The sequence below is a fragment of the Amphiprion ocellaris genome, chromosome 18, assembly GCF_022539595.1.
Source record: "Amphiprion ocellaris isolate individual 3 ecotype Okinawa chromosome 18, ASM2253959v1, whole genome shotgun sequence".
Lineage (NCBI taxonomy): Eukaryota > Metazoa > Chordata > Actinopteri > Pomacentridae > Amphiprion > Amphiprion ocellaris.
The window spans coordinates 10,123,508-10,148,965 of NC_072783.1; the positions used below are offsets into that span (position 1 = coordinate 10,123,508).

General features: G+C 37.3%; 1 protein-coding gene across 5 annotated transcripts in view; it reads left to right on the plus strand.

Moving 5' to 3' along the window:
- fmnl1b (formin-like 1b) overlaps positions 1–12,726 on the plus strand; it is a 64,807-nt gene extending 52,081 nt beyond the window's left edge. For 4 of the 5 annotated variants that reach the window (XM_055004853.1, XM_055004852.1, XM_055004851.1 and 1 more), the window contains 8 exons: positions 467–535; positions 2,098–2,178; positions 2,290–2,419; positions 4,867–5,030; positions 5,110–5,211; positions 5,302–5,394; positions 8,896–9,010; positions 12,026–12,726. In XM_055004853.1, the coding sequence (XP_054860828.1) occupies positions 467–535; positions 2,098–2,178; positions 2,290–2,419; positions 4,867–5,030; positions 5,110–5,211; positions 5,302–5,394; positions 8,896–9,010; positions 12,026–12,126 (855 nt within the window). In that variant the 3' untranslated portion in view covers positions 12,127–12,726. Of the gene's footprint in view, positions 1–466; positions 536–2,097; positions 2,179–2,289; positions 2,420–4,866; positions 5,031–5,109; positions 5,212–5,301; positions 5,395–8,895; positions 9,011–11,020; positions 11,101–12,025 lie in introns of all 5 variants that reach the window. The other variant, XM_055004854.1, reaches the window with a different exon arrangement.
- Positions 12,727–25,458: the final 12,732 nt, after the last annotated feature.

Here is a 25,458-nt window from a genome sequence, read left to right on the forward strand (position 1 = left end):
TGCAGCATATTTATTTATTTATTTATTTTTTAAGCATTTTAGCAAATTGAAACCATTTAAAGTAGCCACGTTAGCTGTTAGCACCTCGTATTCCTGCTGTATCAATGGGTGTAAACACAACTATCACGGGATCACTTTAAGACTTTAAAAAGGCATTTAAAAAACCTTCATATGATAATAATAATAATCTATGTTTGTAGAGAACTTCCTTAAAATGCAGGTGCTTCAAAATGCAACAAAATAAAACAAACTCCTAAAATCAACACAATACAATTCATAAAAGTAAATGCAGCCCTGAAAAAGGCAGCAAGGGCTGTTTGTTTTACTCTGCAGTTGTAAAAGTCGGATTAATCTTCTCATTTTATTCTCTGCAAAGAAGAAAAAGAACATAATTCCCTGAACTATGTAGGATTAGTTGTTGCAGCAGATTGTAACTGTCCATTGATCTCAGCCATGTTTCTTACAGCAACTAAACGCCATAATCGCCGCCTCGATGTCGCTCAAATCCTCCAGCAAGCTGAAGAAAATCCTGGAGGTAATTAGTGCTTTTTTAAAATATTATTATTTCTGTGGTTCTGTGCGATTTCTAAAACCTCTCTCAGCACTCTGTGTTAACGTCGTCTAAAGGTGTAGGCCTGATATCTGGATGAACGTCCTGCTCGCTTTGATGTAAAAGTTGCACAAGCCATATGAAGTGATCTGAGGAGGGATTCTAAAACATTTCAGCTCCAATACTGATCTAAAAACATCACATGGAGCTGCCAAAGCCACAAAAAACAACTTTCTTGTTCAGTTTGTTCTTCAGTTTCATGTCTGTTAGAAACTGGAATATCCACACAAATTCAACTTTACTGCCATGAAGACAGAATCTGTGACAAGTCAGATTAATGAGACTCACCAATAATGAAGGAGCTGAAGTTTAGTTTGTTGCTTCTAGTTGTTTAGGAGTTTTTCCTCTGAGTTTATTCAATACCTGCAGCATCAGCAGGATCCATATGAGCGTCTATAAAGAGAAGAAAAAAAGCAGGAATTTTATTACTCCGCCAAAGAATGCGATGGAGTTATGTGACCATCTGCGTTGGTTTATCCGTCTGTGAAATGTGCAATATTCACCACTACCTCATTCACTTTGCTATTTATATTCACACTGTTATTTATATGTATATTTGTAAATAGACTCTTTTTGCTCTATTTTTTAAGATTTCTTGCACTGAAAAGGAGAAGCTTTCCAATTTCGTTATACGCTGTAGAATGACAATAAAGCATATTCTATTCTATTCTATTCTATTCTATTCTAGTCTGCCTGTCTGTCTGTCTGTGTTAGCAACATTACTCAAAACAGACTAATGGATTTGGATGAAACTTTCAGGGAAAGTCAGAAATGACACAAGGACCACCTCATTAGGTTTTGGCAGTGATGCGGCTTATAGTCTGGATCCACAGACTTGTTAAAGATTTCTGTATCATTGCCAGACAGCGGCACGGCGTCACTGTAACCATGACGACAAGTGAACACTACGTCAGCTGCCTGCTGATGATCACATGATTGTGATCCTACTACAAATCCACCGCTGTGGGCTTGTCTGTATGAAATGATACGAGGAACAATTGATTAAATTGTGGGGGTGTTTCTGAGTCCCATCAATTCCCGCCACCTGCTACATATTTAGGTCACGTGATTCGGTATCCATACATAACGTACATATGCATAACACACGCCTGTGCTCTGCGCAGGGTCATTTTGTTTGTGGGTACATCTATATTAAATTTCCCCCCTGTGATTTCTGATCATCAATAACTAATAAAACAAATGTATTTCTACAAAAAAAGCTGCATTTCTGACAGTGCTATATGGGGGAATGAGCAGAATTGGCGGAGTACTGCGCTCTCTGAGTGCTTTTCTAGTTGATTAGCTGTAATTATAAATGATCAGGATCTAACACCAAGGCACCGTTTACACAGAAGATTTTAATTAATGTTTTTGTTTATTAGTGCATTCTTTTCTGATGTTCTATCCAATCTTTCTTCAGTTTGAAATAAGAGCATGAACGTAAACGTGACCTTTCTGAATTTCTGACTCTTGTTTCTAATGTAAAGATCATCTTGGCATTTGGAAACTACATGAACAGCAGCAAGCGAGGAGCAGCGTACGGCTTCAGACTGCAGAGTTTAGATTTGGTGAGTGAACTCAGCTCGGTTTCTGTTTCTATAGATGATCCAATAATCTTCTGTGTGGCCTGCTATCATCAATCTAATGTCAGACTTTTATTTTTTACCGTTTCCTCCAAGCTGTTGGACACTAAATCAACGGACCGCAGACAGACTTTGCTGCACTTTATTGTAAACATCATCCAGGACAAATATCCGGAGCTGCAGTCTTTCTACACGGAGCTGCACTTCCTGGATAAAGCGGCGCTCGGTAAGAACACAATACAGTAGAGCAGGAGACAATTCAACAGTTTACAGGTGGATTTAAACACTTCAATGAAGATTGAACTCTAATTCTGTAAATGTTTTAGTGCAGATTATAAGACTTTTGTCATCTGAGACCACAAACTGTTGATAAAATATGGATGCAGCCTACAGATTTGAAAAGTGAAAACTTAAAGCTGAGTTCTTTCTAGCAGCCAGCAGGGGGCGACTCCTCTGGTTGAAAACTGTATAGAAGTCTATTAGAAAATGAACCAAATTCTCATTCAGTAAATACATCCCTCATGAGTCTATGATCTCAATCGCTAATTTCAAGCCTCTTTTAGTACAGAATGATGTTTATTTAGTAAATTACGGTCCCATTTAGAGGAAAATAAAATGAGTTTTCTCACATATTAGATTCATATGTGTCTAAAAATCTTGTTTTTACAGCAAAAAAATTTTGTGATTAAGGTCATGTTGGTATTTATTGGCTACTGGGGATGATTTTTAAATGAAAGTATGTCAGCCAAGACAATATTGAATATAATAATAATAATATCTTTATTTATATAGCACCTTTTAAAGACAAAGTGCTACAAACGAGGCAAATTACAGTTTTTCTCAATTGATAAGACACTGTTCCTGAAAAATAGCACACATTTCCCAACACACTGCACCCTATTTTCTTTATTAGGACACAATTCACAAAGCACTGCACACTTGTGTCAAAAGCGCACTTTATTGTCAAAATCTGAACTTTGTTTTCAAAATTAAGACACACGAAGCAAAACTAGGACACTGCTAAATGCAAAACACTCTTCTCTCACTGTGTTTTCACATGAAGTATAAAAAATGATACAGTCCTCAAAAATGACAACTTAAACACAAATGTATCCTATAAATGACTCAGAGGGGGTCATTGCAGTGCCTGACTGTACATTATAAAATAAAAATAATGTTAGACAAAAAATACAGAACTGTATTGTACACAGCACAGTATGTAGATATTTACACCACGTCTGCATCAATTCTTTCAGCCTGGTCAGACCACAGGACCTCATCAACATCACAAGCTATGTTTTCTCTGGAAAGAAAGACCTAGTGTGTCTGATCCATCCCTGACATGCATCAACAGAAACATCACCACATGACAAGACCACTGATTGAAGAGATTTCCCAAAGTATGGCTGCTGCTCATATACCTTCCACCTCCATGTAGAGAAGAATTCTTCTATAGGATTCAGAAAGGGAGAATATGGCGGCAGAAAAACCATGATAACTTGAGGGTTCATATTGAAACATTCCCAAATCAATAGTCCTCTATGAAAGTTAACATTGTCCCAGATGTATTCATGTGTATCATCTGAATCCAACTGAAAAACTCTATGGAACAAACACACACAAAACAGAGAAAAGGTCAGTCATGTACACTTTCTGTAATTCTACTAGCACTTGTGAAGCAGAATTATGCATTAGATTTTTTTTTTTTTTTACAGTATTCTCAGAACATTTCTGACTGCTTGTATTGTTCCAGTATAGACATGTCACTGAAGTGACAGACAACATTTACATACATGTAAAGTAAACCTGAAACCATTTACTTTAGGCACCATCGTTACCATCTGCTGACCTTACCAACAGATTGCATTCTGAACAGCTAATTCTGCTTCCCAGCAGGTTTTATAGTGTGCAGTTCATTGGTTAAAGTGTTTTCAGTTTTGACCTGTTGTGTCTTAATTGTGACAGCAGTGATGGAACAGTGCCCCAATTCTGCTTCCTAGTGTTCACTTTTTGAAAAATGTGTGCTATGAGTTAAAAGTGTGTTCAAATGAGCAAAAAACATTTTCAGTCTTTTTCAAAAAGAGTGCAAGAGTTTTGGAAACTGTGTGCAAACTATGAATAGTGTCCAAAATTTAGACAGCAGTGTCCTGTTTTTGAGAAATGTGTGCAGTCAGTTGGTGGCTGTATGCAGTGAATGGAATTTAGTGTCTTATCAATTGAGAAAAACTGTAAGAAAAGAAGGAGAGTCAGGAAGATGATTGAACAACAGAAGGCTGGTTTGTCCACAAATGGTAAAAGATGTCAAAACAAATGAGTACAACACCAGATAAAACAATAAAAGTAAGGGAAAAAACAAGCACAATAAAAGAAAATAGAGCGTAAAACCATAAACACAAGGCTAAAAATTATAATAACAGTAGTAAAAGAGTATAAGATGAACCATGAAATAAAGTTAAAAAAACATTTTGATGAATACAGAATAAAAGTAGAATTAAATATGAATGAGGAGGATCACTTTATTCCTTCAGGTTATCTTTCCTTTCACCTTGTTCCCCCAGTGTGACCTCTAATTAGCCTTAACACGGTATAATTTAATTACCTTTAAATGGTGAGAATGTCAAAGGCCCAGCTTACCTTTTAAACGACACCGACCTCTTGTTTTGTGTCTTGTAGTTTCCGTCGACAGCATCCTGCAGGACATCCGAGCTCTGGATCGGGGCATGGAGGTGACCAGGAGGGAGTTTTCCGTGGAAAAAGAGAATCCGGTTCTGCAGAGGTTCATCAGCAGCAACACCGAGCTGCTGAACTCGCTCACAGCCGACGGAAAGACGGCTCAGGTCAGCAGCTTTAATTAGCCGGATAAACCCAGCGGTAGTTTCTGGAGGTCGTGAGATGAATTTGTTGTCGCTGTTGCAGGACGTTTACGACTCAGTGGTGGAGTATTTTGGAGAGAACTCTAAAACGACGCCTCCCTCCATGTTCTTCCCCGTTTTCGTCAGGTTCATCAAAGCGTACAAGGTCAGATAAACGCTGTGACAGTTAATCTGCAGATATCAGTTAGAGCTTTTTATGTGACCTTAATACTTTTAATGGGTTCTTCTCTGATAGCAAGCCGAGCAGGACAACGATCAGAGGAAGAAACACGTCCTGAACTGTGAAACTCCATCAACTCCTCCTAAAGCTGAAGTCACAGGGAACAAGGTAACTTCATAGTTTTAGTCTCCACTTTAAAATAAAGCAGCCAGAGCAGGAATACTAAATAAATTAGCTTGAACTCTTCTTCCACAGTAGCTACTAACAAAGAAGAGTCAAAATATAGAGAACATTCACAGATGAAGAAAATATCGTAGATTACCTTCAGAATATTTTAACCCTCTAAACCCAAATCGTCAAAATTACACCGTTTTGTGGAGCAAAAAACTGTAAAAACAAGAAAAAAATCTTAATATTTTCAACTTTCTGACACTCCTTGAACTAATCATATATGACTTTCAGCATCATTGGCATTAACAAGTAATTCTAAGATCAAAATCTGAATATTTCAAAGTCAATTTATTCAACGCGTCTCATTTAAAAATGTACCCAAAATAAACTCTGCCTTCCTTGACTGACCTCTCGCCTGAACTGCAGGCAGTGTTTACAGAGACAAGTGTAAAAACTAATTAAAAATATAAGCATTGTAATTCAATTTTATTCATATAGTACCAATTCAAAATATATGTAATCTCAGCACACCTCACAAATTTTAAACGGAAACCCAATAAATCAAAGTTAAAGAATAAGAAAAGTCAAAGAATAATAAAGCTATAACACGTAGAGGCAACATTTTTTCCAGTATTGCTAACACTAGTAAGTGTTTTGGGCAAATTAAAGTGAAGTTAATGTTATTCACTGATCATTCTCTGTCATAAATACCAATAAACTAATACATTTTCTAGATTATGTTCCATTAGCTGCAGTTTCAGACGTGTAAAACAGGCTTGGCACTAAATCAGGACCAAAGATAAAAACTGATTTATGTGGTTTCTGCATCACTAAATTATTTGAGCTTCTGTAACAAAACGATGCATACAGTGAGAGATACTGTAACGACAGGTTCCTTCAGTGAAATTACTGAAGTGCAGCACAACAGGTTTGCAGATAAAACATTTGCTGAGAATCTGTATCGTTTAGAAATAATATTAATTAGTGAAAGGGAGATGCTTCTTCCTGTTGATTTAAATCTCAAACTCTGAATAAAACCTCCTCCAGAGCAGGTTAGCTGCATCAGTTACCCTGTAGAGCCACCTCCTCAACACTAGAAACTCAACATACAATCATCTCCATAAATATTTGGACATTGGCACAATTTTCAGCATTTCGGCATATGGATTTGAAATGAATCAATCAAAATGTGCTTTAAGTGCAGAGTTTCAGCTTTAATTTGAAGGTGTTTACATCCAAATCAGGTGAACGGTGGAGGAATTACAACACATTTTAGATGTACCCTCCACCTTTTTAAGGCACTAAAAGTAAATTAGCTGTTGAGTTAGATGCTCAGCTGCTGTCTAGAGCAGGAGTGTCCAACTCATTTTAGTTCAGGGGCCACACACAGCCATTTGATCTTCAGTGATCTGGATCAGTAAAATCACAGCATAATAACCTACAAATAACACCTCCAACTGTTTCCTTTGTTTTAGTGCAAAAAGTACATTCTGACAACGTTCATATTTAATGAACTATCTTTTTACAAAACATGAACAACCTGAAATTTCTTAAGAAATGTAAGCATAATTTCAATATGTCTCAGTTTATCATTTACACATCACAACTTACAGATCACAGTGTTTCTAGAAAGAAACAAAACATGTAGTCACAGGTTTGTGGAACTGAATGATCTAGTATTTTACTTTATGATCAAAACAACTTGATAAGATCTAGAAATTATTTTAAATTTACAGTTAATTTCTTCTCTATGATTTTCACATTTTGCAAAGTCATCCCAGTGGCTGTATTGGACCCTCTGGCAGGGCGCTTTTGGCCCGCGGGCCGTATGTTTGACACCGCTGGTCTAGAGCATCACCAGGGACCAAACCCAGCGTCTGGTGACATCTGTAGGTTCCAGACTTCAGGCTGTCATTGACTGCAAAATATTTATAAACCAAATGTTAAAAGTGACAATTTGGTTTATACTTACTAATTATGATTCATTTGTTTGTCCAATTACTTTTGGGGCCTTAAAAAGGTGGAGGGAATGACTAAACTGTGTTGTAATTCCTCCACCGTTCACCTGATTTGGATATAAATACCCTCAAATTAAAGCTGAAAGTCTGCACGTAAAGCACATCTTGGTTGTTTCATTTCAAATGAAATTTGCCAGGTCGTTATTGAAAATGAGAACCAGTTGTCAACTAACTTACCAGGTAAAATAAAGGTTAAATAAAATAATTAAATAAAATAAATCCATTGTGGTGGTGTACAGAGCTGAAATGATGAAAATTGTCTCAATGTCCAAATATTTCCGGACTGACTGTAGGTGTCTGCTAATACACCAGTTTGTTTACATGTCAGGCTGCTCTCAGGAAACTCAGCAGCTCAAAGAGTCGGATATTTAGGTTTGATGGTCGGCCATATTTATCGGAGCCCCCAGACAAGGAACAGAATCAAACAGAAAACGAGATTTGGAGAATGGAGGCAGAACAACAACAGACTTTAGGAAACTGGGGGTTGATGATGCGTGAACAACTGTCCTGTGGGATTACATGACAGACATTTTACATTCTCACTCAGTATTGGAGCAATTTCAAACATTGTTGTCCCTATTAATCATTTAGAGTCTAAAAGATGGAAAACAGGGCTCATGTTTTAAAACATTGTTATCTTTTAAAAATCAGCCCACAGTGTTCCTCCAGGGCTCCTGTAGAGTTCAGACCTCAACTGACAGAATAATAAGCAGTCACAATGTTTTGTCTCAAGGATAATTATTGTAGTTTCTGCACTTTCTATCAGTTACAATAATATTGTTCTCACCAAAGTAGCTGCTGAGATCTGGGAGGACTTCAATGTTGCAGCACCTATAATATATCAGACCGGATTGAAGCAAATGGACGATTATTTTGTTGAAGTGGTCAATAAAGCAGACAGTTTAGATGTTAAATTTATAATTTGCCTGTTTTCACATCCAAATTGAGGTTTCTAGACAATAGGACAGCAGCATAAAACCAGGCAGAATTGGTCATACAGGTATTTATGATAAAGACAGGTTGCTCTGAAGAACTTCATAGTAATAATAAATAATATAAAAAGAAAAAAGAGGCATGTTTAGTTAAATATTCCTTCTACTTCTTGTTACTGATGACATATTTGAGCAGAAAAGTCTGTTTCTGTTTGACTAAATAGCAGCTACAAGTGACGCTACAAAGTGGATGCAGCAGCTGAAGTTTTTCCTTCATGTAAACTGACTCACACTAATACTAACACACACAGTGACTGAGGCTGCAACAAATAATTTTAGCTCAGCAGGAGATTCGTTTACAAGCTGACTGCTCATGGTTTTTTTTTTTTCCCATCTGACGTCTTTGTGAGCTGCACAGATTGTAACACTTTGAGGCAGCTCAGTGAGGTTTAATTTTCTGTTTGTATAAATAAAACCGACTTGGCTGTGACTCATAAGGAGAGGAAAGTTGGATTCAGCTGCTGACGTGATTGGATTTGTTGTTTCAGGCTCCTGTGACGTCCAAACTGCCTCAGATGGATCTGATAGCTGAGCTGAAGAAGAGGCAGGTTTCTCCTCTGGTGAGGGAGGGAAAGGACGGAGCCATCGAGGACATTATTACAGGTAGGAAACGCCGAGAATCACATCAGATCTGCATCTTAAAGGATAGTTTGGTTTCTGAAGGTATATACACCACCGTTCTCACTTTTATTCATGTGCTAACATAACTGTACAAGGGTTTTCTAATCATCAATGAGCCTTTCAACACCATTAGCTAACACAATGTAGCATTAGAACACAGGAGTGATGGTTGCTGGAAATGTTCCTCTGTAACCCTATGGAGATATTCCATTAAAAATCAGCTGTTTCCAGCTAGAATAGTCATTTACCACATTAACAAAGTTGAGACTGGATTTATCGTTCATTTAATGTTATCTTCATTGAAAAAAAATGCTTTTCTTTCAACAATAAGGGCATTTCTAAGTGACCCCAAACATTTGGATGGTAGTGTAAGTCTGTGTATTACCTTAGTGAATGACAGTAAGTAATAAAACATATTTTAACTACCTAATAAAGACAGAAATCTCTATGTTTAGAATATTTCACCACTTGGCACTACATTTTATCAACCAAAGAATTTCTGTATTCCTACACATAAGCACACCTGTGTCATGCACTCTATTACATCTTTGACCAGCTCTATCAATCAGAGTTCCAACAATATAATACAGTGTGTGGAAATACAGACATTCTGCATTTAAGAAACTGTAGAGCCAAAGAAAATGGCTATTTGACCTCAAGATACAGCAGTGAAAATATTATTTTTTTTAAGTTTTTAAAATACGATATTTAATAATTACAACCACTACAAAGTAGAGCTAATTTAATTAAATTGAATAAATAGAAAGCGCTAACAACACAACTAAAATCAGATAAAGATGACTGACTACACTAACGATACACATTAAGTCAGAAAAAGACCATTAGCTATTAAACTTAAGTCATTAAAGTGCTAACAACACAACTAAAATCAGTGAAAGCTAGCTGCTGAGATAACTGTAGCTAGCCTTAACTAAGACCATGTTTTTCATCCCATTTGTTATCTGTAAATCAAGTTTTGCTTTCAGTTTATTATTGCACTTCCATTTAACCCTTAGATACTCCAGTGATTGGACCCTACACTCTTCCATAAGTGGCTCAAAAATGACCCGTACAAGAACCAATGTGTTTTTATGCCATTTTTTGCCATTTGGGTTAAGAATAATCATTTGTATTATGTTTTTGTCCACACAAGAATGATTTCATGTTTTAAACATGTTTATTTTTCGCTTAAGAACAGATTTTGAACATTTTGATGATTGAAAAAGAAGAGTATTACAAAGAACAGCGATGGAGAAATGTCAACATCCATTTTGTTGACATTTTTCAACTCTTTTCCTCCAGCTGTTGCTGCTCTCTGTCCCTCCAAGTTTGTGCATCACCTCTTGTATGATATTATCAGTGATCTAGAGCTTGGGGTAGTAATACAAATATTACAATTTCTTTTAAGCTAACTTAAAAATTTTAATTGAATGATATCAAAAATATATATAGAACCTCACCGGGTAATATTTGACCCACTCATGCATCTAAGGGCTAAATAAGACTACAGTGCACTAAATAATTTCCCTGTAAATCCACAAATAGTTGCTCTTACAGTTCTGTTTGTGTTAGGATGATAATTAGGCTTTACAGGTGATAGAAGGTTTATTGCTTCAGTTGGGACAGATTTAGGCTAGCAGTTTCCCTCTGTTTACAGCCTTTAGGCTAAGCTAAGCTAACTACCTTCTGACTTCAGCTGTGTATGAGATAAAGAGGCATGACACACCATGAATCTACTCATCTCACTCTTCCAATAATAATATTAAGTTAAAGAGAGAAATTAAGTAAACTGTTGTAATCATTTATTTCTCCTCAATCCAGTCTCTTATTCTGCTTTACTGCTTTTTCCTGTTCCAGCTGAATTTAATCTCCTGTGTTTGCTAACGATTCCTCCTGTTTTCAGCTCTTTTATTGCAACCTTCACTTGTTTCTCTCTCTTGTTTCTGATCTTGTTTGTCCCTCCTCTCTTCCCGTCCTCTCTGGTGTCTTCAGCTCTTAAATCTGTGCCCTTCACGGCTCGTTCTGCCAAACGCTCGTCTCGTCTCTTCTGCGACTCCGTCTTCAGCGACGAGGTGACGTCTTAAAATCCCTCCGTGCTGCTTTCTCCTTCTCTGTGCTGTTCGTCGTATTTTCTGAACAGGAGGAGATGCTGCATAAAGGGAGAGTCGAGGTTATTCAAGATATTTAAACACAAAGATGTCTGGTTATAAGCAAACCGACTAAATCAGTGCAGTAAACAACAATAGAGAAGATAACAATGAAAACGTGCTGATGTTCTAGAGCTGAGCATGTCGTCAGTAGCAGGAGTTTCACTGCCTCCTCACACGTGAATTTAACTCGATTTGCCCTTGAAGAATATTCTGTTTACTGGATTTAAGCCTCGTGACTTTCCTCCAGAGGTTTCAGCCATTTTCTGACACATTTGAAACTGTCTGCTGCCTTCACAGAGGATAAATAGAGCTGGTGGTATTTTGTACAACAAGTCCTTCAGTGTAAATGACACAATTCTGCTGATAGCTTGTTGAGGCCTCTGAGAACAACACACACATTTACTGCTCTGCTGCCAGCGTGGTTTAAGCTTCAGCTGGCATTAATATCACAACATCTACCTGGATTTTTAACCCAGCTTTTGATTAAACAGCTTTAGAGTCAATATTTTATTAGTTTAAATTGCTCTCTTTGCCATTATCTTTTATCTGTATTTTGTTTCTTTATTCATTTGTCACCAACAGGTGTAAGTGTATAAATGCTGCTATACAAATAAAGTCACATTAATATTAACTATGTGTATAACTGCCTGTAAAATGTCACTGAGAAACAAAACATGAAATGATTTTTCATTCATTCATTATCATACAAAGTGGCCTTTAGCATTAATATTAAGTTCTGGTCTGTAGGTTTGTTGGTTCTGTGAATAAACACAGAGGACAAAAATGAAAGGACATTAGAGCTAAAACTTACATCAGATGATCCAAAGCGTCTTTTCCTCCTCCTCAGATTTAAGGAATCAGCCGTACAGACGGACGGACGCCGGCCGACGAAGCGCCAAATGGAAACCAGGCCAGCAGCTGCAGGTTTCCTCGGACATCTCCCTGTGAAAAGACGACAAACGGACTGACTTCTGCAGCTTCACAAGCACAAGACTTCATGTTAAACTCTGATGCATGTCGACGAATGCAGAGGTGAAAATGCATGAAAGCAGATCTGCAGCACAAAGAGGTAAAAACATAAACATCAGCCTCAGTTCTCATCAGCTCTGTTTCATTAGAGACCTTCTGAGTAACGGATCGTAGACGTTCTGTGATTTGAACAATCGAATGTTAAAGAGTGAATTATTAGCAGCTGATGACACTGGATGTCATACGAGCTAATCGAGACGATTAAAAGGAAGAACGAGCTGAGAGTTCTTCATTAAAGCTGCTCAGTTTTAACAGGAACTCTGACGGACAGAACGCTCATGAATCATTTTGATAGTTTTCTTTAAAAGGCTCCCGACATGATTTTTTAATTGGTGTTAATTTAAAAAAGAATATTAATTGCCACTGCCCATCGGTCCGTCTCCTTCTGTAGAGCTACTCAAAAATTAAGCTGAAGATTTGTAATATATTTAAATTATTTTTAATACTAAAGTGTAACAGCGACGAACTTCTACTTTGCTTCTGCATTTCAACAAATAAAGCATTTTATACCGTTCCTGACTCTGTGTTTTTGCTGTTAACGTGGAATAAAAGTTTCAAACTAATCACTGATAACCAGCAGAACTTTGAACGGCTGATTAAAGGCTCAGTGCACAGAAAACTACGACTGCTTTAATATTATTTTTACAGTTATGAAGCTAAAATGTCTCAGAAATCACATAACTGCTTTAATTTAGTTTCTTTCCCAGTTTAAAATGTAAACTGCTCACATTTTCTCATAACAACTTCAGTCTCAAAATAAGGCTTTTTTTAACCGTAAATTTACATTTTCGTAATGAAAATGGGCATTATTAGCTTTATAATAAGGAAATTACATCTTGAAAGCTTTATTCCCAACTTTTCCTCCCTAAAATATTTCCTAATAACAGACATACACATAATACAATTCTTTCACAACATTGCAACTGAAACCTAAAAATATTACAACTTCTTGTGGTATAAACACAAATCCATGCTCAAAGTGTTTTTAATTTTATGTCTGACAAGCTTCTGTGTCGTAAAATTCTCATTTGGGATTAGACGCCTACAGTTATCACACCTTTACAGACGTGTTTAATGCACATTCAGGTAGCACTTGTAACCAAAGCACTTCACAATTCCATACAGCTTTAATGGTGTTTCTAGCAGATGTTAGACGTGACAAAGTACTTTCACTTTCACAACATTATGAGTGAGGCTCAGACGATTAACTGAAGCTTCACTGTGCAGAAGAGGACGAATCTCAGGAGGAAGAACTCAGAAACACAAACTGTTCAAAGACTGAGCTGAGAAGAAAGAAAAAGATTCACTTCTGAGCATGAGTTCCTGGAAAACAGCGTAAAGGAGGTTTAAACCCTCATTTTTTTTCCCTCTTTCAGGGATTTTGGAAGCTGCAGCAGGAAAACAGTTTGTTTCTTGGTGGCCTTTTGCTCTTTTTGTTCATATTTAATCAATCTAAGATAAAAACAGGAAGCTTTGGGAGTTTTTCCTCCTGAGAGCTGCTCTCATGTGGCCAGTTAATGGAGTTTATCTCAACACTTAATGACTGAAGCTGCATCAGTTTGTACATTAAAGATACAACATCACTGATCAACTAACATTTTAAACCTGAGAGTCGATCGATGACTCAACATTTAACAGCAGAAACTAACTTTACTGTCTGCTAGCTCAATTTTCTAAAAGAACAGTTTTTAACAATGATTTAAGGAGTAATTCACCAACTTGCTTGAGCTGCTGTGTCCAAAAAAAAAAAAAAAGTCTTACGGCAAAAAGGTCCGTAATCAATCCGTGTATTTATCTGGTAATTGGATTTTCCGTTCTGAAACGGGTATTGAAAAACAAAAAACGAGTGGTTATTTGATTTTCGTTTTAAAATACAAAAATTAAAATTGAAATACAAGGCGTTTTTCCTTTTCATGATCAAAAGGGATGCACGAAATTTTAAAAATGCTTTGATTTTCATTTTATATTTAGAATAACAAAAAAAGAAAATCAGTAAGAGACAGAAACGAAAAAAAGTCCGTTTTTTCTGAGACCGGAAGTGGTCATCAGCCAGTGTGGAGCCAAACGACAACAAGATTCTCAGAGGGCGGAGCCAGAGAGCAGTGATTGGTCAGACTGGCTGAGAGCCAGAGAGCAGTGATTGGTCAGACCATAGATTCATATAGAAGACAGCGCGCTAGCGGATCTAGTCTATGGATATCTGTAGTCAGCACGTCTGGTAGCATCTCTGGCTGCTGTTGATCTTGTTTTTGGAGTAAATCACGGTAAGAAGATAAATACTTCTAAACTGTAGCGTTGTTTTGTTGTACGTTAAGTCAGCGACTTGTGAAGAGTTGTGTTTTTGTCGTGTTTGAGCAGTTGGTCCGGACGCGTTAGCTAGCTAAGCGGCTAAGTTAGCTAGCGGGCTAATCAACACAGGTGGCTAACTTACCGCTGAACACCTGTGTTAGTTGCTGCTGCAGCTGTCCTCATTATTAGAAAGACCTTCTCAACCTTTATTTCTCTGCTGTGTATTTTAGCTTTTAAAAGAAGTTATTTTACTTTCAGGTTAACTGAAACCTGTTGAGCTGCACTGAAGTTTAACATTCAGCTGGTTTGAATTAAACTGCGCTTAACTTAACATTGCTCAACATTATCTGTCTGAATCTCCATAATTTCATTAAATTCCTTCTCTCTTCCACTGCTCAAGTTCAATCCAGTATATACAATGACATTAATAGTGAATAAACTAACAACCAGCCATTGTATTTATATATTACTGCATGTATTTGTAGTAAAACATGAGTTGAAACATCCTACTTTTGGATCTAGAACTGCACAAGCCGTTCATTTTCAGTCACCTGATGAGTTAAACTCCTCTTTTTATGTGAGGTTGAAGCAGAAAGTCTGAGTTAACAAAGAAAGTTGTTACCTGTTACCTCTGACCAGGGCCGTGCAGAGACCTTTGGATGGGCAGGTGCTCAAAGTTAAAAGGGGGCACATGGAGCATGAATTTGAAACAGCATACAGAAACATACCTTACAATATAACTGGCTGAATTGTAGCAACCCATATTCATCAAGAATATAACATAGAAATAGTGGTGCAATGGTTAAGTCTCTGGACTGCTGATTGGAAGGTCAGTGGTTCAAACCCTGATGCAACTATCATTATTTTTAAATTTCATACCTTTTCAAGACATATACTGTACAGCCACGGATTTGCTCCATGGTGCTGATTCATAATCTGCCTTTATTATTTGTAGTGCCAATAATAAAGTTTAAAAAAACCTAAATGATACAAAAATCATGTCTTTAAATGTATTTGTACTTTTATTCAGTTTGACTATCCACTTTGCACAAGACAGCAAAGGTACAAAAGTTATATATTTTATTTGTCTATATATATATAAATGTTATAAACAAGCACTGATATCTTTAAATGAGAGGTTGAGAAAATCACAATTCAAATTCTTTTAATTATTATTGTTATTGTATTTATACTGCAATAGTCCAAAATTATGTGAATATGCATGTAGGCTACATAGTTTTAGTGAAATAAGTAACCTCTGCCTCATTGTCTCTAGAAACACAGGAAACACACTGCAACTCACTGACAGTAAAATAATACATCTCTCTGATGCATTTTGCCCATGACAACAGAAACATACAGAAACAAAAAGAAGCCTGGCAGACTTTATCCTCTCAGCAGCTGTGTGGTTAACTAGCGGCTATAACTGACGACAGGTGTGTGTAGAGTCAGTCACACACACACAGGATGCTCACTTCACTTCGTCAGTCATCTTGCAAAAATACACCGTGTACAAACGCATACCGCTGCAGAACCTCCTCACCATCAGGACCATCAGTTGTTGATGTCCTCCCTCAGGTCTCCGGTTTCTAGACTAGCAGCGCTAGCGCTGAGCTACAGGGAACATCTGGACCCCTCAGAGCAGTGAGGGACGTCTACGTAGATCATGTGACCGACCGAGGGTAGATCTGAATTATTATTAATTTTATTTATTTCTTATTTTGGGCCTCAAATACTTCTACACACACACACACGCTTACAAATTAAAAAAAAAAACCTAAATTAAATAAAATTAAACAAAATTTAAAAAACAACTTTGACAAAAGGGCACTTTGGGCATCAAGGGGCAAAGGGGCAGGTGCTTCAGCCCCCGCCACACACACACACACACACTCTGCACATGCCTGTCTCTGACTGAGGCTTTAGTTTTTGTTGTTGAGCTGATTTACACGTAGAAACTTTGTTCAGGAAAATTTCTCAGTAGCTCAGAGGACAGGCTGCTTTTTACACAACCTTGTAAGAGAATGTCTGTCAGTGCTTTCAGCAGAATTTAGAAACACAACACTTCCTAAACAGATATTTTGAGGCTGTGAGGTTGAACGTTTGAGAGTCTATCAGTGTGTATGTTTGTGGTCTTTCTGTTTCTAGGTGGAAGCTGAATTAGTGAGGATGACTCCTGCTCCTGTCATCTCTAAGCTCCTCACACATCTTTTACCTGCACATGAGGAAAATCACTCCTGTAGAATGCAGGTATGTTTGTCATTATTATAAAAAGATGTTGCCTGGTGACCTGTCAGAAACCCATTATACAGAGTCAGCCAAAATAATGTTTACACACATCAGGAAAAGAAAAACTTGCATAAATATTTCAATACCAAATTTATTCAGACATCATGAGATTAATAAAAGTTATCTTTGGCCTCTACAATTACAAGAGGTGCTCAAAGTGGTGGCCACTGGCTTCCAGACATTTCTGTTGTGTTGTAGACGTCACTTGTTGATGCTCCATTCATGAGGGTAGCGCCATCTGTTAGGAAAACATCGTACAACAGGACACAGAGTTGTCATGATTTGATCAAACTTAGAAAGAGGTATCTATATGTATAGAAGTACTTATACATATGAAATATCTAGAAAAGTTTTTCTTTTCCTGATGTGTGTCTACATTATTTTGGCTGACTCTGACTCTGTGAACTTAATGAGAACAAAACTGTCATTTAATTGTTGCTCTGGAAGCTTCTTTAGTGAAAACCAGCTGGTGTTCTGCTTTGAAACAAACTGCTGTTGAGGTCTGTGTTTTTAGGTTTAACCCCACAGTTTCTGAATGAACTTATAGTTGTTTTTTTTCCTGATTAATGTGGACGTTATAACTGATGGTAACATTTATTGATCATATAATCAGCATGACAATATAACAGTATAACATTCTGACCACCTGACTAATACTGTGTTGGTCCCTTTATGCTGCTAAAACTCCTCTGACCCAGTGGTTCATCAGAACCTCTGGGGATCCTGTGGATTCTGTGGATCCTGTGGATTCTGTGGGTTGCAGGGTGGGTCCTACCTAGACCAGGCTGTGATGCTGAAGCAGTGACCAGTTTTTCTGTTTCTTCTCTGGAGATGCACAATGAGGGACGTCTGCAGCAACTGAGAAAGAGTCTCACCACATCCTGACATGAGGAAAAAGACTTTATTGAAGACTACAATGAGAAAAACTATCAGACAGCAGACGGCTGCATTCAAGGTGAGCTCTGAACATTTGATCTGGAACAGGAATTCAATAACGGCAGCATGAACTTCATTTCAGTCTGTAGCTGCTGAATTCATGGATGAATCATCTGACACTAGAGAGGAAGACCATCAAACATCCACGTCAGCTGATGGAGGTCCAAGAGTCTCACCAAACAAACAACCTACAGAGTGAAGACCTCTAACCTGATTGGACAGCCTCCTATTCAGCCACGTGTGAACAAATGCCTCTAAGTTGATTTGTTTTCTAAAATAAATCTAGTTTGAGTCCTAATCTATGCCTGTGTGTTTGCTTCTTTACACCACTGTTAACAGTTTAGGCTGTTAGATTGTTCCAGATAAGACAAGTACAAGATTCTTCAGAGCCGTTCTACCACGAGCCTGACAGGAAGAACTCCAACAGCTACTGAATGTTCCTGTGGTTCCCTCAAGGCTACAGGAGGAGTCCTACGAGGACGAGCCGGTCCACCTGATGGTGGCCAGTCGCTGCGGTTCAAAGCCAACACCGACTACGTGGACTTCTACTGGACCACACGGAGGCCTTCAAACCGGACCAACAAGTTCAGCGACTCCCCGACTCGTGGGTCTGAGGACGCCGCCGAGCCTCGGTCCAGCTGGCCTCCTGTCTGTGGGTGTTTGAGTGCTGAGAGGTTTGTGGATGCATGTGAACGTATCTGTGTTGAAACAGCAGCTTTGGACTCACTGATGCCGGGAAAAACCAAGAGCACCTTTATTTGTGACTTCCACTAAAAAACTGATGAAAATAAGTTTGCCAGGGTTCTGACTGATAACAGATTATTAAATAATGAAAATAATTGTTTAGATATTCCTTTAAACAGTCCTTAAACAATCCCTCCCCACCTCTCTACCTCTTCTGTCCCTCTCAACCCGCCCGGCCAGCAGACAGATGGGTCCCCCCACATTAGAGCCGGGTTCTGCTCGAGGTTTTTTTCCCTGTTAAAAGGGTGTTTTCCTTGCCACTGTCACCTTTTGGCTTGCTCTGGGGGTCAGGCATATGGGTTCTGTAAAGCCTCTCGAGACAATTTGACTGTAATTGGCGCTATATAAATAAAATTGAATTGAAATACATTTCCTTTACTCTGACTTCTTGGTATATGTACAAGTATTTTGGGTGGAATATACCATTAAGCCCAATGTTCAAGGGTTCTTCTGGGAATATACCATTAAACCAACCTTTTAGGTAAATGTTCCAGGATGTTGGATAGAATATACCATCAGATCAACCTTTTAGATCTACATTGGAAGATTTTAGAGTAGAATATTACTCCAAACCATCCTTTAGGTCTACATTTAAGGTGGAATACTCCTTTACGCCAAGATTTTTTGGTCTACATTGAAGGATTTTAGGTGGAATATTCCTTTGAACAAACTTTTTAAGTTTATGTTCATGGATGTTGTGTGGAATATACCATCAGACCAACCTCCAAGGTCTACAGTAGTGAATTTTAGGTGGAATATACCATTAAACTCACCTTTTAGGTCTACATTGGAGGATTTTATGTGGAATTTTCTTCCAGACCGTCTTTTAGTCAACATTTAAGGATGTTTAGGATGGTATATTCTTCCAAACCAACTTCTCAGCTCTACATTTCAGGTGGAATATTCCTCCATACAAATTTTTTTGGTCTACATTGAAGGATTTTTTTCTAAACCACCCTTTCGGGTCTATATTTGGGGTTTTAGGTGGAATATTCCTTTTAACCAGCCCCTCAGGTCTCTTTGAGGATTTTGGATGGAATACTCTGTTAAACCAAAATTTTAGGTGCATGTCCAAGGATTTTTGGTGGAATTTTCCTTTAAGGTGGATGTTTGAGGACCTTGTAGGTGGAATACTTCCTGAAACCAACCTTTAAGGTCAACATTCAAAGATTTAAGGTGGAATATTCCTTTAAATCAACCTACATTTCATGTTTTGATCATTATCAAGTGAGAAACCTCCATCTAGACTCCTCATAATGACATTTGAGATTTATGCTGCTGTTATTTATTCCAGACTAAATGACAGAAATCCACAACTAATTTTATTTCAGGATTCGGTTATTAAATGTCAAAACAATCCATGTGACTCTAAAAACTCAACAGCTGTACAAACTCTAAGATTAAACTCTCCACAAGGATCCAGAACAAGTTGGACTTCTACATGAGAGCTTTAATTATTCTTCATCTACTTCCTGAAAAGTTTGGTCAATAAAAAAGAAAAAAACTAATATTTTCAGCTGAACTAAAGACAGACTTTGTGATTTTTCTGCTCACATGTTGTGTTGTTGTTGTAAACTTACTCTTTCAAATAAATATCCTCCTAACCCCCTGGAAACCAGCGTTTGTCCTGTTTTTGTGTTGCTTCTCGGTGACCCTAGACAGTCGGGTCGTAATGTTTTTTGAGCAACACACCATACTATGACGTTTTTACAATGATGGTTCTACTATGAAACCAGTTTGACATGTTCAGGTGTTCTTTGTGTGAAAACTCAGAGATTTCAGGGATCAGAAGGTGGTTTTCAACTTTCTTTGTTAACTTGCTGCCTCAACTTTAAACTAAATTTCCTTCACTAACCCAGCCCTCTGGACTTCCAGTAAGCTGTGTTCCTATTGGCTGTCCAGGTGGCTGCTTGGTGTTATCAGGAACACCTGAGCAGCTCAGTGTCTTCCTGCTTTATTTAGCTGCAGACAAACATTTCCTCTGCTTCTCCACCACTGAACTGGGTTTGGCTCCATTGCTTTAGTTTGTTCTTTAGGCATTGGCTTGCAGCTTCCAGCAGTAAAATTGTCTTGAATGTGTTTCTTGGTGTGTTTTAGGGCTTTGTACTGGATAGTTGTCTTGGTAAATGAGGTTCTTTAGCCACAGTTAGCACATGGTGCTAATGTGCGCAGTGATTAGTGGATTTGATGCAGCTGAGTTGTGTCTTTATCTTGGCTGTAGTGAGTCTTTAGAGGTTTTTGGTCAGACACATTCCGTGTTCTTGTTTGTGAACCAACGTTGGTTGTCCAGAAGGTAAGAGTTCCTGTCCTGATTCTCTGTTCTCAGAGCTTCTCTGGTTGGCTGCAGGAGACTTTAGCATTTGGGTTGTGCTAGTTTGGTTTTTGTTCGGTTTCATTTGGACGACTATCTTGAGGCCCCTCCATGTGGTTTAGTGAGGTTTTCTGGAACAGTTCTACAAAGCAACCTGCAGCAGAAGAGACTTTGAGAGTTTTTAGGAAGTTCTGGAGACCAGACTTTAGAGCAGCAAAAACATTTGTCAGCAGTTTGAGCAGGAGAAGGTGATCTTCAGAGTAGAAATGAGACAGAAACCTTCTTGACCCGTGTGGTGAGGTCCTGTACCAAGAGTTTGAGCAGGTTGTGAAGAGTCTGTAGTTCTTTGGTCTGAAAGCACAAGAAGAGTCGACTCATTAAAGGAGAAAACAGGAGATATTGTTGGTTCTTCTGTCGCTCTGCAGTTTCCTTAGACTGAATATCAAGTTTATATTTTAAATGATTTCCCATGTGAGCCCAGGAAGACTTCAATAAACTCCTTCCATCCCCTGGACACATTTTATTACGTGGTTAAATTTTTTTTTTGTTTGAGTTTTAATCATAGTTTTAGCATAGTTTTTTCTCTTTGCTTGTTTAGTTTTGTCATCTGTGTGAAAGGTGCTAAAAAAATAAAGCTGAATTGATAAACTGAATAACTGACTAACTCATGATTGTGACAACAGAAGTATTTTCATTGTGATTTAAGGGTTTGTTTCATTTTTAAGGTTGGGGTTAAAATCTTGACAGAAAAAAAGATTAAAGAAATAAACTACATTTAAAAAAGCAATTAAATCAAAGGAAAAAAACATTTAATACAACAAAACTTTAAAAAAGAAAATAAACATTAAATGCAATTAAATTATATTAAACAGAAGATACAAAATGTAATTATGAAATTAAAAAAATTTTTTAAAGAAAAATATTAAACATTACAGATGAAATATTTTAGATAATTAAACATTTAAAAAATACAATTAAACAATACGAATATTAAACAATAAAGAAAAATTAATTAGATTATTAAACCTTTAAAATGACAAAACATTTAATTAAAAATATTTAATGTTTAATTCGAAAATTACATCTTAAAGACAATAAAATTTCAAATAGGAATTAAACAGAAAATACAATGAAGCATTTAAAAAGAAAATTAAACATTAAAAGGTGGTAAAACATTTAAAAAGAAAAACCTTAAAGATTTAATCAAAAAATTAAAGACGGGGAAATAAAAGGAAATTTTTCAAACAAACCGATAAAACATTTGAAAAAACAACAATTAAACATTAAAAAGACAAAACATTTTGAAATCAAATCAGACGTTAGAATAAAGAATAAAGAAAGAATAAAAGGTGAGAAAAGAGCAAAATTAAACATTTCAGAAGAATCACACTAAAGACAAAACATTTGAAAAGACACCAGTTAAACTTTAGAAGATCAAATTAAACAGAAGAGACAATGAAACAATCAAAAAGAGCAAAAACAGATAAAAGTCTTAAAGTGTTTTCTAGTCTGAAATGAAAACATCAAGTTGTTTCTTCAAACATTTCCTCTTTCTATGTTCTTGGTTTGATTGTGGACAGATTTACTAAGAACTCATTTCAGAAAACTGCTTTCCAGATAAAGTCTACTAGTAGTTGAAGGCATTGATCAAACTAATGTTACCTTCTGATCTCCACAAACTTTACTGTTCAGTGAAGAGAATCAAAGTTTGTTCAGGATTTCTAAAAAACCCACAGGTGAAGGTCTGAGAAGAACTCAGATGGATGGTCTAAATGTGAAATCAAGACTCATGGTCACAAGTTTTAAGGCTTCTGTTAACCAGAAAGTTCAAACTAACAAAAAAGTACTGAGAAACTTTTAAATTTCAGTCCTCAGACTGTCTAAAGGTTCAAACTAACAGAGAACTACTCAAGAAATTTTAGGATTTCAGTCCTTGGACTGTGGAAAGGTTCAAACTAACAGAGAACTACTGTGGGACTTAGAAAATTTCAGCCCTCAGACTGTGTGAAAGCTCAGGTCCTGAGGAGTCGGGAGGTCTGGAGGCTTTGGAAAGTCTTGGAACTGAGGGTTCAACCCTCCAGCACAAAGGCTGAAGTCCAACCTCCTGAGAAAAACGGTCGAGTTGAGACTCAAGTTAAAAAATAACTCAAAAATGACAAAAAAATAGATGATAAATGCGCAAAAAAAAGAAGAATTAGTATCTGAGCCAGTAGCTCAGGGGATAAGAAGACAGACTACCAACTGGAAGGTCGCAGGTTCAAGACCCACCATGGGTCTTTTTCTTTCATTGTCTTTGTCAGTATTTTGAGAAAATTTAAGAAGTGCCTGGTCTTGAACCAGCGACCTGCAGCTCCATAGGCAAATCCTTAACTCACTGAGCTACAGATCAGATGAAAATAAATAAATTCGTCGTCCCTTTGGCATCGTAGTTCCTGAAGTGACCACATGGGTGGAGCCAAGGCGGAGTCTGGGTGGAGTCAGGGTGGAGAGTAGGCGGGGAGGTGGGTGGCGGCCTCCCCCCTCTACTCCCCCACCTCCCCCCACCACCCACCACACCTTCCCCCGCCCGACGAGTTCTTCGAGTCTCCACGAGTTCTTCGAGTCTCCACGGGTTTTCCCAAGTTTCTTGAGTTTCCACGAGGTCAGAGGCAGAACAAGTTGTCATGAAGAGGTGTTGAAGTCGGCCAGGATGGACTGACTTTTTACAGCGACTAGAAGGAAGACCACTAGAAGAGCAGGTCTTTAACCACCATCCATAAAATCCATGGAGTCGCTCCAGAGAAATGAAAGAAGGTCAACTTTTATCAACCTCCATCCAGATGTTCAACTTGATATCTTTACTTTGACATTTTTAGCACCACAAACCTTTAGTATCACACTTTATTATCCTTTATTAGGACTTTAATGGAATCCACCAGCAGATTTAGTTTTTGTTGAGAAACTTTATTCTTGTCGTCGTGGGACTGCAGTATTTAAAACTGTTCCTTCTATTTGACCTCATGTTTATTAGTTTTAGTGGTGAACGTTATTTTCATTGTCGATTAGTCTCTTAAAAACCAAATAATAAATTGGATTAGTCAAGAGGTTTAAATTTCTTACTTTGTCATATCTTAAATATGACAAAAAAAATATAAAAATAAAGCGTCTTGAGACAATTTGACCTATAATTAACGTTACATAAATGAAATTGAATTAAAATTGTATGTTTCTTGTAATGTTGGAGTAATTCAGCCATATATGTTGGAAAACACATTTTCTTTGTCCATTAATCTGTTGATTGTTTTCTACAGTAATTAATTTCTTGTTTTGGTTTATAAAATGTCAAACCCAAATATATTCAGTTTACTGTCATAAAAACCAAAAAGATTTACATTCATGATGCAGGAATCAGACAGTTTTTCACTTTTTATCTTAGTTTAGTCAGAAAGATAGTTGATAATGTGTGAATTGTTGCAGATTGTGAGCCGTAGAAGGTTTTAATCTTTGGGGCCGAGTGTCAGAAAACATTTAGAAACCAACATCAACAAAACACTCAACAAAGATTTGAACATCATTAAAGGGAAATCCAACTTTTGCATGACAACGTCTAATTAAAGGACATTTATTTCCTATGTAAATGTGTGATATTCATCCTCTGGAGCTTTCTCTTCACATCGTCTTCCACCTGGACTGGTTTAGTCGGGAGCATGTGCAACAAACATTTGAAAAACTGCACTTTAACATCAATGAATGACACTGAAGTTTAATCTCTACATAAATGAGACTGAGTCTAGATGTGCTGCTCTGTCATTAACTCCTAAGTTTAGGGAAAGTTCAAACAAAAGAGGACAGTTCAGATAAGACTTGAGAATGAGCTTATTTTGAACAAACATCTCAGACTTTCTGAGCTTCAGCACCTCTAGCAAGATATTTTAACAAGCAACTCAAGAGGTCCAGAAGTTGGAGAGAGTTAGCTTTAGCTGAGCCAAAGAACATGTGGGACGCTAACCTAGCAAACATTTCAGACTTTTCTCTGTGAATTCTGAGAAATAATTTCCTATTTAATGACAGAGCTACACATCTTAGCTCAGTCTCATTAAAACAGACTCTAATTCAGTGTCATCCATCCATATTAAAGTGCAGTTACCCAAAATGTTTGTTGCATGAGCTCCAACAAAACCTGTCCAGGTAGAAGGCCACTTTGACAAACAGGAAGTGGAAGATTCCAAGCAGATTGATAGAAGGGGGAACCGAACTGTACTAAGTGTGGTCGAGTATAAAGGGGTGTTTTGTGGGTTTTTAAGGCTGATAATGATTATTAGTGAGACATTTGGAGTAGATATTCATTTGCAGTAAATGAAAGTATTTAAAATCTTGGAGTTAAACTAAGAAGAACACAAACTCTAACAGAAAACTTTGTTGATACGTTTTTGTTTTGTTTACAGATGTTAAGTTAAAGGAGTTTTATTCGTGACGTATAACCAATCAAATCACTCCAGAAGACAGAGCGACCACAGGTAGATAAAGGTTCAGAGCCAAAGTAGCACCATTTTTAAATTGATTTATTACCGTAAATCAGTAAAAAATAAGATACTGATAATCAGTAAATCAGTCAGCCCACAATTACTACAATTCTACAATGTATGTCTCTTTCCTTTGACTTGTTATTTGTACAATATACGATGTATATGATGGTGTTTTTT